The 12,148-nt window shown below is 37.6% G+C and overlaps 1 protein-coding gene across 11 annotated transcripts in view; it reads left to right on the plus strand.

Moving 5' to 3' along the window:
• The window catches only part of ARHGAP12 (Rho GTPase activating protein 12), a 72,923-nt gene extending 61,058 nt beyond the window's left edge, over positions 1-11,865 (plus strand). For 9 of the 11 annotated variants that reach the window (XM_021386188.1, XM_021386193.1, XM_021386194.1 and 6 more), the window contains 9 exons: positions 60-164; positions 484-582; positions 2,393-2,501; positions 3,325-3,444; positions 6,328-6,426; positions 8,174-8,251; positions 9,358-9,492; positions 9,757-9,859; positions 10,271-11,865. In XM_021386188.1, coding sequence (XP_021241863.1) covers positions 60-164; positions 484-582; positions 2,393-2,501; positions 3,325-3,444; positions 6,328-6,426; positions 8,174-8,251; positions 9,358-9,492; positions 9,757-9,859; positions 10,271-10,445 — 1,023 coding nt within the window. In that variant the 3' untranslated portion in view covers positions 10,446-11,865. The remainder of the gene's footprint in view (positions 1-59; positions 165-483; positions 583-2,392; positions 2,502-3,324; positions 3,445-6,327; positions 6,427-8,173; positions 8,252-9,357; positions 9,493-9,756; positions 9,860-10,270) is intronic. The other 2 variants (XM_021386191.1, XM_021386192.1) reach the window with 2 other exon arrangements.

Here is a 12,148-nt window from a genome sequence, read left to right on the forward strand (position 1 = left end):
TTGGAAGCTTTTATTATTTTTATTTTAAGTTCATCATCATTGTTCCTTTTTTTTTCCAGAAGTTTGGCGTCAATCAGTCCAAGCCAGAATTTACAGTGGATCTCAAAGGGGCATTGATTGACTGGGCTTCAAAGGACAAATCCAGCAAAAAGAATGTTATTGAGGTAAATTATTTTATTTAAATGCAAAACTTTAAGCACTTCAAAAATTATCTCTAAACTTAGTTCAGGTTTTTTGCATTTCTTCTCTCTAGATCAAACATGTATGTTTGTTCTGGTACCTGTAAGAAATGTCCATTCTTAATGTCTGTACAGGACATGCTTTTAAATTTTACAAAGACTTATTTTCTGCTTTTACTGATCTTGGAGTAGCTATTTATCATCTGAAAGTCGTGCCAGAGAGAAGTTTAACTTGATGTAATTTAATTTTGGAATTCTAGTATGTTTCTCAATTCTGATAATATCTGTTCTTGTTTCTTTAAAGCTAAAAACCCGCCAAGGAACTGAGCTTTTAATTCAGTCTGATAATGACAGCTTCATTAATGAATGGTATAAGGTTCTTAACTACACCATCAACAATCAGGTAGGTATCTGAACCACGAAGGCTCTGATTTCAAGGTAGTATTATTTAGCAGAATTAATTACGTAATTACTCCGAGTAGTTCATATACCTCTTCATTTCCTCATTTTCTTGAGCATGGGCTGAGGATATGGTGATTCCTGGTGATGTGGCATGAAATGAAATTGTGCCAAGGGAAGAAGGATGATCTGCTGGGCTAAGAATCAGGAGGTGTGGAGTGATCTCCTGCTCAGCAATGAGCTTCTTTCTGCCCCCACATACTTGTTCTGTCTCAGCAAGCTGAAAGGCTCTGGCAGGAGGAAGCGGAAGGGAGAACAACTGACAAAGGAATGCTTACCTTAGTCAGCATCTGTTATTGCTATTCCCTTCAGACTAAATTAAGGCGTAAATCAAAAGCCAAGAGACCTAAGACTGTGCAGGGCAAAGTGTACCTTGTTTAGACCACCTGATAATTTCGAGCACTGAAACTTTTGAGTACAAAAATCTGTCAGATCTGAAGCAAACTTAAGTTTGGAAAAAAAACCTCCATGGTAATAGTAGCTGTGAATATTTTTCCTGTGATGGCTATGGCTTGCTCAAATGTGAGGCCTTTCCCAGAAGAATGCTCCAGGTTAGATTCAAGTCTCTCTGCTCCTTCAGGAAACTATTACATCAATATGTTGTATAGAAGGAGTATCTGTGAAAGTTGTCTTTTCACACACAAATTTTGAAGTTGTTGGATTAGACTTGGTCCGTTATGCAAACGTAAATTCTAGGTGATATCTCCAGAGCAATTCATAGTTTCGAAATTTAACAATCCTGAAAAGCTTTGAGGAAGAGAATCCTGTCCAAATGATGTTAGTGACAGTGGGATCCTTAGCAGGGACATTAATTGAATGGCTGAATATTTTGACTGTTGATGTATAAAAAAGTCTGTCTGAAGCTTTTGAAAGCCAGTACAAAATGAGGGTTGTTAAAAGCTCACATCTGCCCTCCAAGTTAAAGTGCAAATTAATTGATTTTATGCGTAGTCTTGTTTCTGCTCATTCAGTGTTCTGGAGTACACAGCCTTGTGTTATGTTTAAAATACCTTTCCTTGTAAGAAAAGACACTGCTATTTTTGTAATTGCATAGAAACCAAGTCTGTGTTAGTAGAAGTAAGATGTGTGCAGTTACAGAATGCAGTATGTTGCATTAAGACCAAAAGAAGTTTTTTTCTTATTCCTCGGTGTGTCTGAGGTCATATGCAGCATACGTGTGAGGCTGCAGATAATTTCTCAGACTTCAGCATCTGCTGTCACATAACAACATGATTTGCATTTTCATTTCAATGTGGGTTTCTTATTCTTTTTGAGAATATGCTTTTAGACCCTGGTATAGTTACTCTGTTGGCCTGAATTCAGTATACTTCGACAGCGATCAAGTTCTCCAACTGATGGTCTGTTTTCTATCACAGAAAACTTAAATTACAGAGATTAGAAACAGGATAAATGTTCTAGAAATTGGTTTTGACCTTATCATTCAGGTGCTTCTGTAGCAGATCATCTGGATGAAATAGCTGATGTTTGTCTACTGGATTTGGGAGGAAGAAAAAAAAGTTGATGTAATTAAGTTTTTGTCTGTATTGGGTCTTATGACCAAATACTACTTCTCAAAGTTACTGCCAGCAAGAATGGTATCATCTCTGAAGATAATGTTAGCATCTCAAGTTCAGGAAAGAATCAAGTGAAAGAGAAAATAAAAGTATATTGTAGAGCAGTCTGCATGAAATGTATTTCTTAGTGCTGTGTTCTGTGAATTGGTAAACTTACCTTTATCTTCTTAAATCTAATAGGTAATAGAATCTGATGAAGCATTAGAAGATGAGGTACCAGATTCTCCTGGGGTGGAAAAACAAGACAAAGAAAAAGAGAAAGAGAATAAAGACTCTAAGAAACTTCGTTGTGAGTAGAAAATATTCCAATAATTGATTTTAGGAATGCAAAAAAAAAAAAAAAAAAATTACCTCTTCTTCACTCGTGTAAACAAGACAGAATTCAAGAGGACATCTTCCATCTTGCTGCCAGTTACTAACTTTTATCTATGTTTTCTTAATCCTACTTAAAAAGTAGGAGAAAACAGGCAGTAGTGAAATAATCTGTTTTCAAGGTTTTGTCAAAAGTGTGGAAGTAATTGGATGTTTTCTCTGACTTATAAATTATTTTGAATAAGAATCTCTGTCCCTGTTCAAAACTGACTTGGATGGTTTTACTTTTTTGTCCACGGTACAACATCTGTAAATATTTTCACTGTTAACGAAAACTTCAGTTTCACTAAGTTGCTAATGCTATATTGGCTCCTTTACAGAAACCAAACATTTTTAATCACACTCTCAAATTTGAAAGAAATTTCTTTTAGCCACAGAATTTTTTTTCTGTGGAAGAAATATATCAATCAGGCAGACTGTTTTGTCCTTTACTTCTGGGCCTTAAGTAATTTGCAAGAAAGTATTTATTTCAGTTAAGATGGTTAGTGAGAGCCAGAGCTAGTTTTGAAACATAGCTATATGTTTTAAATTCCATGCTTACTTTAAGTTACTATTTAGATATTTTTGCATACAGCACTTGGTGACAGGTTAGTGTTCTGGCAGTTTGAAAAATGGATGCTATGTACAAGAAATTAAAAAAAAAAAAAAAAGAGAGAATATGGATGCAATGTGAATTTGAATAGTTAATCTTCAAAAGTTGTTTTTGTGCATATTGATGCTAAGCATATTTTTATTTCCAGCAGTGAAAGTACCTAGCAACATAGATGCCACAGATCAGAAAAAGACCAAAACGAAGCTCAAGAAGTTTCTCACACGACGACCTACATTACAAGCTGTCCGTGAAAAAGGCTACATTAAGGGTAAATGAACCTTTTTAACAAAGGAAATAATTTGAGAAACTGAATTTGATAATTCAGGTGTACAATGGGGTTCATGTTGTCTAGTTTTAGAGTAAAACATGAATGTAGCTTGCTTAACAGTATCTTGGATGGATAGTGAAATTGGTGATTGTTTGTCGTTCTTCTGAGTCTTCTGAGCAATGCTGTTAGCTACTAAACTTTGCCAAGGATGTCCTCTTCAGCTCATTATTGGCAAAACTGAAGTGGAAAATGAGAGCACAGGAGCCTCTATGGACTTGGAGTGCTTCTGAGCTAGAAAGTCCATTTGGTCTGCTGCTCTGAGCTGGAAATTTTGTATAGCCAAGTAATCGTTTGTGCAAACAAGGGAAAGGAAAGCTGTCCTTTTGTTACAGAGCTGAACACGTGCTCATGTTTCACAGGGGTGTTTTTAATCTGAATGGAACTGGAGAACTGTGTGCCATCTCATTAGAAACAAAATGTTTAGGCAGAAAAAGGATGAGGCTGAAGGAATCTAAACTCCAACATCCTTTTTCCCTAACCTTCTTTTTTTTTGAATGTAGACATTTTTTTGGAGATTTTTTCCACAAAGAATGAGTTTTACAGATACTCTTGAAGCCAACTTATGAAACAATTGATAGCTTAATATATACTTCCATCTGTCACACTTGTAGAAACTCTGAAAGAGAACGGTTTTTGCACAGGTCTAAATTAATGTGATTATGTAAATTTTTTGGTAATTCCTGGTACTCACTGTAAAAGTTAATTTATTTGTTTGTATGCTTTAGCAGGATTCATAGGTGGTGCTCTACTAGGGTCAAAATAGCATATGGGTAGGCAAATATCAGACCAAATCTGACTGTGATTTGCCTAACTGCATACTTTAACAGATGTGCTTCTGTTGCATGTAGCATTTGATATATTTGTGTATCTGCAAATATCATTTAACTGTAAACTATGAATTTTTTGTTTGAAGCAAGTAGGCATTTTTCCCAGACTTTGATGTTTTGCCCTGCTTTACAGCTTAGAATTCGTGTGAATTCTCAATGACGTAACTTCTGACATGAGCAACAGTAAATGCTAAGCCAAGTTTAACTTGTACACGTGCATGCTGATGATTGGATTTTTAATAAAGACGCTAAGGAACAAAGAGTTTGTTTTTATTTAAAAGCATGATGTAAACTTTAAAAGTTGGATCCGTGCTGTACAGTTTTACATTTACTGTATGAGTGAAAAATACAGAAGTCTTTCTGAAGCTCAGTGTACTTTGTGGCTGCTACTAAGCTTAGTAAATGAAAACTTGGCAAATGCAATATCAGCTGAAAAAAATGAAAAAAAAATTATAAAACACCCTTGAAACAGCATGCATCAAGCTGAGAAGTAACTGTGCTAAACTTCTGTTACATGGAAAAACAGAATTACAAAAGCTACTTTAAAATGGGAGAAACAAATACGGTTCTCCTTTATGTGGAAATAGTTATGGTCAGAAGCAGTTGCAGCAAATAATTTTGTTACATACCAATATTTTCTTGTCCTATCTAATCTGCATTATTTTACCTGCTACAGCTGCTTGCTAGTCTGGCTTTCTGCTGCGTGGCCTTTTTCAACCCTTTGCTACTGATTCTGCTTATACAGCTGGCTGTGTGAGTAGGAGCAGCAGGAATGAGATGTTTTGGGGCACTGGCCTTTATGCATACAGCTAATAATACCGTTGTTTACCAATTTTCTCACTGTATAATTGGTTTGGTGTGCTGTTTGGATTTCCCAAAGCAGTTATCAAATGCAAGTGTTGTCACTAAACATGAAAAATGGGCTAGATGCTATGCATGATGCAAATGCAAGAGCAGTTTCTCTCTCGCATAAGCTCTGAAATAAAATGTATTAAATACTGCAAAGATGGTCACTTACATGCTGCCTTTAAAAGATAAAATAAAACTTTCTTCCCTTGGAGTGTGAGCTTTGCTTCTCTATTTCAAGACTTGTTTCAGTCTCATGCATCTGAACTTGCGATGTCATCTGTTATGTGGGCATACGATGAAACCATGAGTCTGGGGAACGTTTCAGTGCTAACATCTGATCTGAACAAGAGGAATTAACATGCTGATGAAATACACTAAGACTTTACAAGAACGTGTTCTCTGCCGAAGCTGATTTTCATTTTGCTCTAGTTTATGACAGAGAGCACTCCCACTGGCTTTTGTGTAATTTTGAGGGCAAGACATAAAATATCAAAGAAGATGGACTTTGTCCATAAGTACTTGTATTTAAATTCCAGCCTTGCGGCCATGTTGCCTATGCATAGTCACATATGCAGTCAGAGCTCTGTGATGTAAAGGTCTATCATTTATGAAGTCATTTCAGAACTTAGACCTGTGAGAAGCTAAACTCTGTATTAAAACCTTTCTCTGTAAATGAACATGTAATGCTGGTTTAAACAGATGCAATGGAGAATAACGTTTTTTTCTCCCCGCATGCTTTCATTTGGGTTAAAATGTTTCCATTCAGATTTTTTTTATCAAAGATTAAGATAAATGTATTTTGAACTCCGAATAGGAATGAAGTACAACAGAACATACGAATCTTAACAGGCTCAATTTCTCACTGCAGTAATGACTGCATGATTCTTCTGAGTTTTCTTCTGATGGATTAAAATGATTTCAGTACCAAAAGTTCCTCCCTCAAAGACTCATGTTTGGGTAACTGCTGACACTTTTTCTTGCTGGGAGCTGTTGAGAACTCTTTTCAGAACTTTCCCCCCTTTCGCTCTAATAATGCAACAATTGTATCCGGTACTTTTTGCTCTTTGTAGAGGTTTGTTTTAACCTGCACTAGTTCTGTCACTCGAGTCCTGTTCCACTGTAAATCAGTCTCTTTACTTGGTTCCAGATCAAGTGTTTGGTTCCAATCTCACCAGCTTGTGTCAAAGAGAAAACAGCACGGTGCCAAAGTTCGTGAAGCTGTGCATTGAGCATGTTGAGGAACATGGTATGGTGAATTTTTTGTTTGTTTTTAAATCCCTCTTGCTCATCATGCTGTCTAATTTTGAATGTTTTAATCCTTAATGTGCTGTTGATTGTTAGAGAAAATAATCTGACATGTGTCTGTAGTTAGCAATGAGATTTTGAGGGTGGTAAGGTAGGTGGAATCCAGTGTGGGGAGAAGGAAGGAAGTCTTACATTGGAGGAATTGATCTACTTCAGTATCTTTCAAGAGGAGGAGAAGGCTGAACAGCTTTTTGGAGGAGAAATTACAAGAAGTCATAGAAGAGCTTATTTTATTGAAGTTTTACTTCAGGTGAAGAGAGACTTTCAGAAGTTACATGTGACATCATGGGTTGTCTGATACAAAGGACTTCTTCACTTTTTTTCTTTGTAAGAAATTTCTTGGTTGAGATTCCTGATTTGTCTGTACTCTGGGTTGGGCTTCTAGCTTGTCTCTTGCCATTGCCATATCAACTGAGAGTGATTTATAGAATCTCCATAACCGTTGCTGAGATGGTCTGTTAATTTGAGAACATAATCTTGAGATCAGGGTGTTTACAAGGGAGTACCATAAGTGAATTTTAAGGCATTTTCCATGGGCATTTCTGAGGATTTTTTGCAGCATGTTGTCTTCTTTCTCAATGCTGTTGCCTTGTGTCCCAGGAGGGGAAAAATAACTGCTTCCACTGCGTTACTCTTGGTCAACAAACTACCGTCCTGTAGTACCGTCCTGGCAGGCTTTGTCCCATTTGTGATCTGCAGTTTGATAGAAAGGGGCTATTTTTCCTTTTTAATTTTTTTGTATTTTAAAGACAGGACTGCAGTGAAGATAGTGGTGAAGTTTTCCCTTTTTAAATACCTGAGGGGAAGCTGACAGAAACGAGCAGGTTTTTTCCCCACTTCCTCAACTCTTCTTTCTGCCAGCACACGTCAAATCAGTTCTTTCTGTAAAGGAATGACTAGTGGATTATGGGGAAAAGGGATGTGTCAGATGGTGCTGGTAACTGTGCTGTGTTGCATCAGGCTACTCCAGGAGCTGCAGGGACTGAAGGTATTCTGGCAACACTCACCCTCTTGGGGGTACTGACTTGCACGCTGCATTCAAGTGCCATTTCAGTTAAATTCTTTACCTGCTAATGAGGAATTGCATTAGCTTCCACAGAGACAGTTTTCTTCTTTGCCTGGCTGTGTGTTACAGTACTGTAAGGGCAGGGGCTACCTGTTAACTTCTGAAGGCTGTTGGATAGTGAGTGCGCAGGCACATCATTATTTCTTGCAAACCTGGTCACTTGGCAACTTTGAGGTGCCCTCTTATGCCTGACTTGAGTTTTCTTGACCATCATTAAAAAATGGAACATCGACGAAATACTTGGTTCTTGCATGTTGGACTCTGCATATATCCATCCATCTACCCACTAACAGCATTTTAAATGGCATCCTGAGTCTCACTGGGAAAACTTGAAGCTGTTACCTCATTTACTCCTGTTCTTCTGCATAGGAAGCTTTAAAGGTTACTTTGAACTTGACACTACAAAATCTTTTTCAGCAAACTAAGCCTTCTCTGATGTGCCCTGCCCATCAAAAAGCTAGTGAAATGGTTTTTTTTGCTGAACCAAGTGATTGTTAGCACAAGATTAGGAGGGCTGCTTTTGGTTTTAATTTTGCAGAATAGACCTATGAGCAAGGAGCCTAATGATTTCAGAACCTGTATGCATGAAAGATATTAAAATTGATTTATCCCTTTATTTTAGGATTAGATGTTGATGGCTTATACCGAGTTAGTGGTAATCTTGCAGTGATACAGAAGCTAAGATTTGCAGTCAATCATGGTAAGTTTTCATCAACTACATTACAGTTGCATAGCTTTTCAGATTGCTTGAAGTTTGTAGAGAACTCATGAGAAAAGATTTCTTAGTGCATAACGCAGCTTTTCTTGAGAAATGATTGCCATCCTTAAAGTTACTTCAAAATTGCAGAATTTAGTGTGTAAAAACACACCCATAAAAAAATCCAAAACAATGAAACCACCAAACCCTAACAAAGTAATCAAAAAACCACCACCCTAACAGCCTGCTGGTTTGGTCTTACATGGAGGCATCGCTAGAGCATTTTTCTTAAAGAAAGGTGGTAATAGAATTCAAGAGGAAAAAATGACCAAAGAACCCCCAAACTGCGTACCTTATGGGGAAACAGTAAGAGTATCGAGCTTCTGCTAGTGTTAAACTTGTAAGTTGATGCTTTTTAGCAAGATTAGTATGGGGATTGCTAGCTTGTCTTTACAGCACTGTGGTGTACAAAACCTCTTCATGTATCTGTACCATAGTGTTTGGTTCAGTGGGAATCAGTAGGTAGACTGAAGCTGGGAAGAGAACAGTGGCTTATCTGAGCCCTATGATCTCATCACTCATTTCCCAATTAATCAGGTCTAAAAGTAAATTCTGTGTTACGTCTAGAGTTGGGATTCTCCTCTGGAAAGCCTCCTTGGCAGGAAAGCTGCATGTAGTGCACTAGGCAAAGTTTGGCCACCTCTGTCCATAGGAGTTCAGAAAAGATCCTGCTTCCAGGCTGAGGTGGAATTACTGTTGAATTTTCTCTTGCTGTTTCCTTTTGGAGTAGTTTGGGGCACTCTGCATTGCTGCAGCTCTCCCGAGGACTGGATTGTTGATAGTGTTTTAGCTCAGAGAGCATGCAAGGTTGTCGTAATGCAGCCTTATGAGCATCTCACACAGTGTATTTGTTCTGAAAAGTATTCTCCCAGCCACCTACAAATGTAAAAGGTTTTACACTGTTGCACCCAGCAGCGAAGAGGCTGAAGCAGGTTACCAGTCTTCCGTACATTAAAAACAATAAACACAGGAAAGAAAAGGAATTAACTTTTTTAAGTAACCTTTTATAGTTAACTTATTAATATTAATTATTCAATTTTTTCTCTCAGATGAGAAACTTGACTTGAATGACAGTAAATGGGAAGATATACATGTCATCACAGGAGCTCTAAAGATGTTTTTCAGAGAACTGCCGGAGCCGCTGTTCACTTATAACCACTTCAATGACTTTGTCAATGCGATTAGTAAGTATGGGAAGCAGTGCTGTGCTTTTGGTACAAGTTCTGCTCAATGTGAGCACTTTGGTTGTTGTAGAATGTTTTGGCTGTGAGTGTCTGCAAGGCTTGCGTGTCGCTGTCGGTAATATGCAGGCTGCCCGGGAGGTGGCAGCATGCTCTCTGATATCAGCCCTGAGAAATCTAAGCTTTTAGCCCCAGTCTGTTAATTTTTATCATGAAGTTTTGTACAGAAATACTGAGGTTTTGTTTCTACACTTCTTCCTTCTGCAGAGCAAGAACCGAGACAGCGTGTCCATGCTGTTAAAGATCTAATCAAACAGTTGCCAAAACCAAATCAGGACACTATGCAAGTACTCTTTAGACACCTGAAGAGGTAAGAATCAGAAGGAAGGAAAGGCTTTGTACTGCTGATACTCCCTTAAAGCCAAATAATCAAGTTAAAAAGAGGAGGTGGCAGTGCCTGTTGTGCTTTTCTTGCATATATTGGACTTGATAAAAGCAATATATCAGTCTGTATTTATACAAGCTTGCAGAGCAGCAAGCGGACAGTATGTGGCATAATTGTGATGCTTGTCTTATGTTACAGAAATTGTTAGGACTTCGAGAATAGTATCCCAGAACCAAACTTTTTTGTAGAGAAGGGAATCACAGCGGCTTTGTGCTAATGACAAGACTAGTCATTAAGGAAATATTATGTATAGTCATTTGCTTTGGACTTCTTTTCTGTCATCCCATTACTCTAGCACTGATAGATCTTCTTTTTGTGTATTTTTTCTCCTTTCAGAGTTGTAGAAAATGGAGAAAAGAACCGAATGACCTATCAGAGTGTAGCAATAGTTTTTGGTCCAACCTTATTAAAACCAGAGAAAGAGACTGGTAACATAGCAGTCCACACGGTGTACCAGAACCAGATTGTAGAATTAATCCTACTGGAATTGAATGCCATCTTTGGACGCTGACATTTTTCTTGGAGTGGAAACTGGAAGTGATGGGTTGGCAGCAGTATTCCATCAGGAGGAAAATCTCCCATTGTACGTGATGTATTATGTTTGTGGACCAAGAAGCAACTTGATTTTTGCACTTTCGGGGGAGGGGAGAAACAGGAGAAATGTTTTACCACTTTAATGCAGATTAAAGACAACACTTTCATTGTTTGGATTTCTTTGAAAAATTCATTGTAAAAAGTGAATTTAAAAGTTTATAGTTTGCCTTTTTTTTTTTTAAGTAGCATTTGCAAATTACAGTATAGGTTCATACACTGGATTTCTTGGAGAGTAAAGCTATTAATCTCAAACTGGATAATCTGGAATTTAATCTTAAAACGTTCCCACTTGGTATGGAAAAGTTCTATGAAAATAATCAGTGAAGTTACATCTTAGGCTTGTGTGTTACAAGCAAGCTATGCAGGTCGGAGTGACGCTTTTCTGAGGGGTTTCTGCATGCAGTGACTGTCTTACGCTAACAGTTTGGTTTAGTTATTCAGGTCTGATTCCTCACTTGACACCTGCTATCCTTTTTCCTTTTTTGTCTTTTTCTCCCCCAGCGACATTTCTGGAACTTCTTAGTCGCTTTATAGAACAGCATACTATTGTGAACACTGAACTTGTAAGAGTATCCAGCAATGGATATTTGTCTTGTGGCATAACAAAAGTCATATTTAATACACATGTTTGTTTTTTCAGGGTGTCTCCTGAGCTAGGTTTTGTGTTATACTGATTTACAGCTAAAACCGAAGTAAATTCCGACTGTAACACTGTATTGAGTTCTTGGTGTAATGCTGTGGTAGTGGAAGTTTCTTATGTAAATACAGACTGTCCTGTTGGTTCTTGTATATAATTCAGTTCTTGTATAGTTTAAGAACGTTCTAGTCACACATTTCTAACGATGGGTAGAGTAGCTGCAGTAGCATAATGTTTCCAGTTGACGTCTGGGTTTCAGCAGCGAAGCAGGTTATGGAGAGGGAGGGGGGAACCTAACTGTGTGCACTTTTAGATATTAATTACATTTGCGGGCAAATAACTGTAACGCGAATGGTACTGGAAAAATACAGAGTGTGCTTGCTAAATTAATGCACTACAAGAGGAGCCTTTTAGGTTATTTAATGTGTACAGGATACGTTAGAAAAATGTATTGCAAATTCTAACATCTACAAATAGTGAAACTCATGTTCTGACAGATAGAAGTTTGATGGAATCCATGATGCTAAATTTAAGAATTTCTTTTTACATTAATGTAGAATAATTTGTAAAATTGGTTTTGAAAGATTTTGTTACAGGGAGCGTGGTCTGCTGAAGATTTTTTTAAATGTATTTTTCTAGACTAACTGCTGTATCTGACATATTTGTTATGTCTAACCTGAATAAAGAAAACCATTAGTTATTTTGGAGTCTGCCATTCCCGCTTCAGACAACGTGAACCCCTTCACAGAGTAAGACCGATGCGTCTTGTTGCTTAGCATGGACACTGCTTGCAGCAAGGAGTTGTCCCGCCACATTAAAAGGTGCAAGCTTACTTTATAATCTGACAATTTTAGGAATCTCCCAGTCCCTTTCTTTAACAAGCTAAACTCTTAACATAAGATTCGCAGAAGACAGAAGTAATTTATGGATACAGGGTTGCAGTCTTTCAAACATCTCAGCTCTCTTCCTACTGTACAGATAGC

Source organism: Numida meleagris, chromosome 2 (genome assembly GCF_002078875.1).
Source record: "Numida meleagris isolate 19003 breed g44 Domestic line chromosome 2, NumMel1.0, whole genome shotgun sequence".
Taxonomy (NCBI): domain Eukaryota; kingdom Metazoa; phylum Chordata; class Aves; order Galliformes; family Numididae; genus Numida; species Numida meleagris.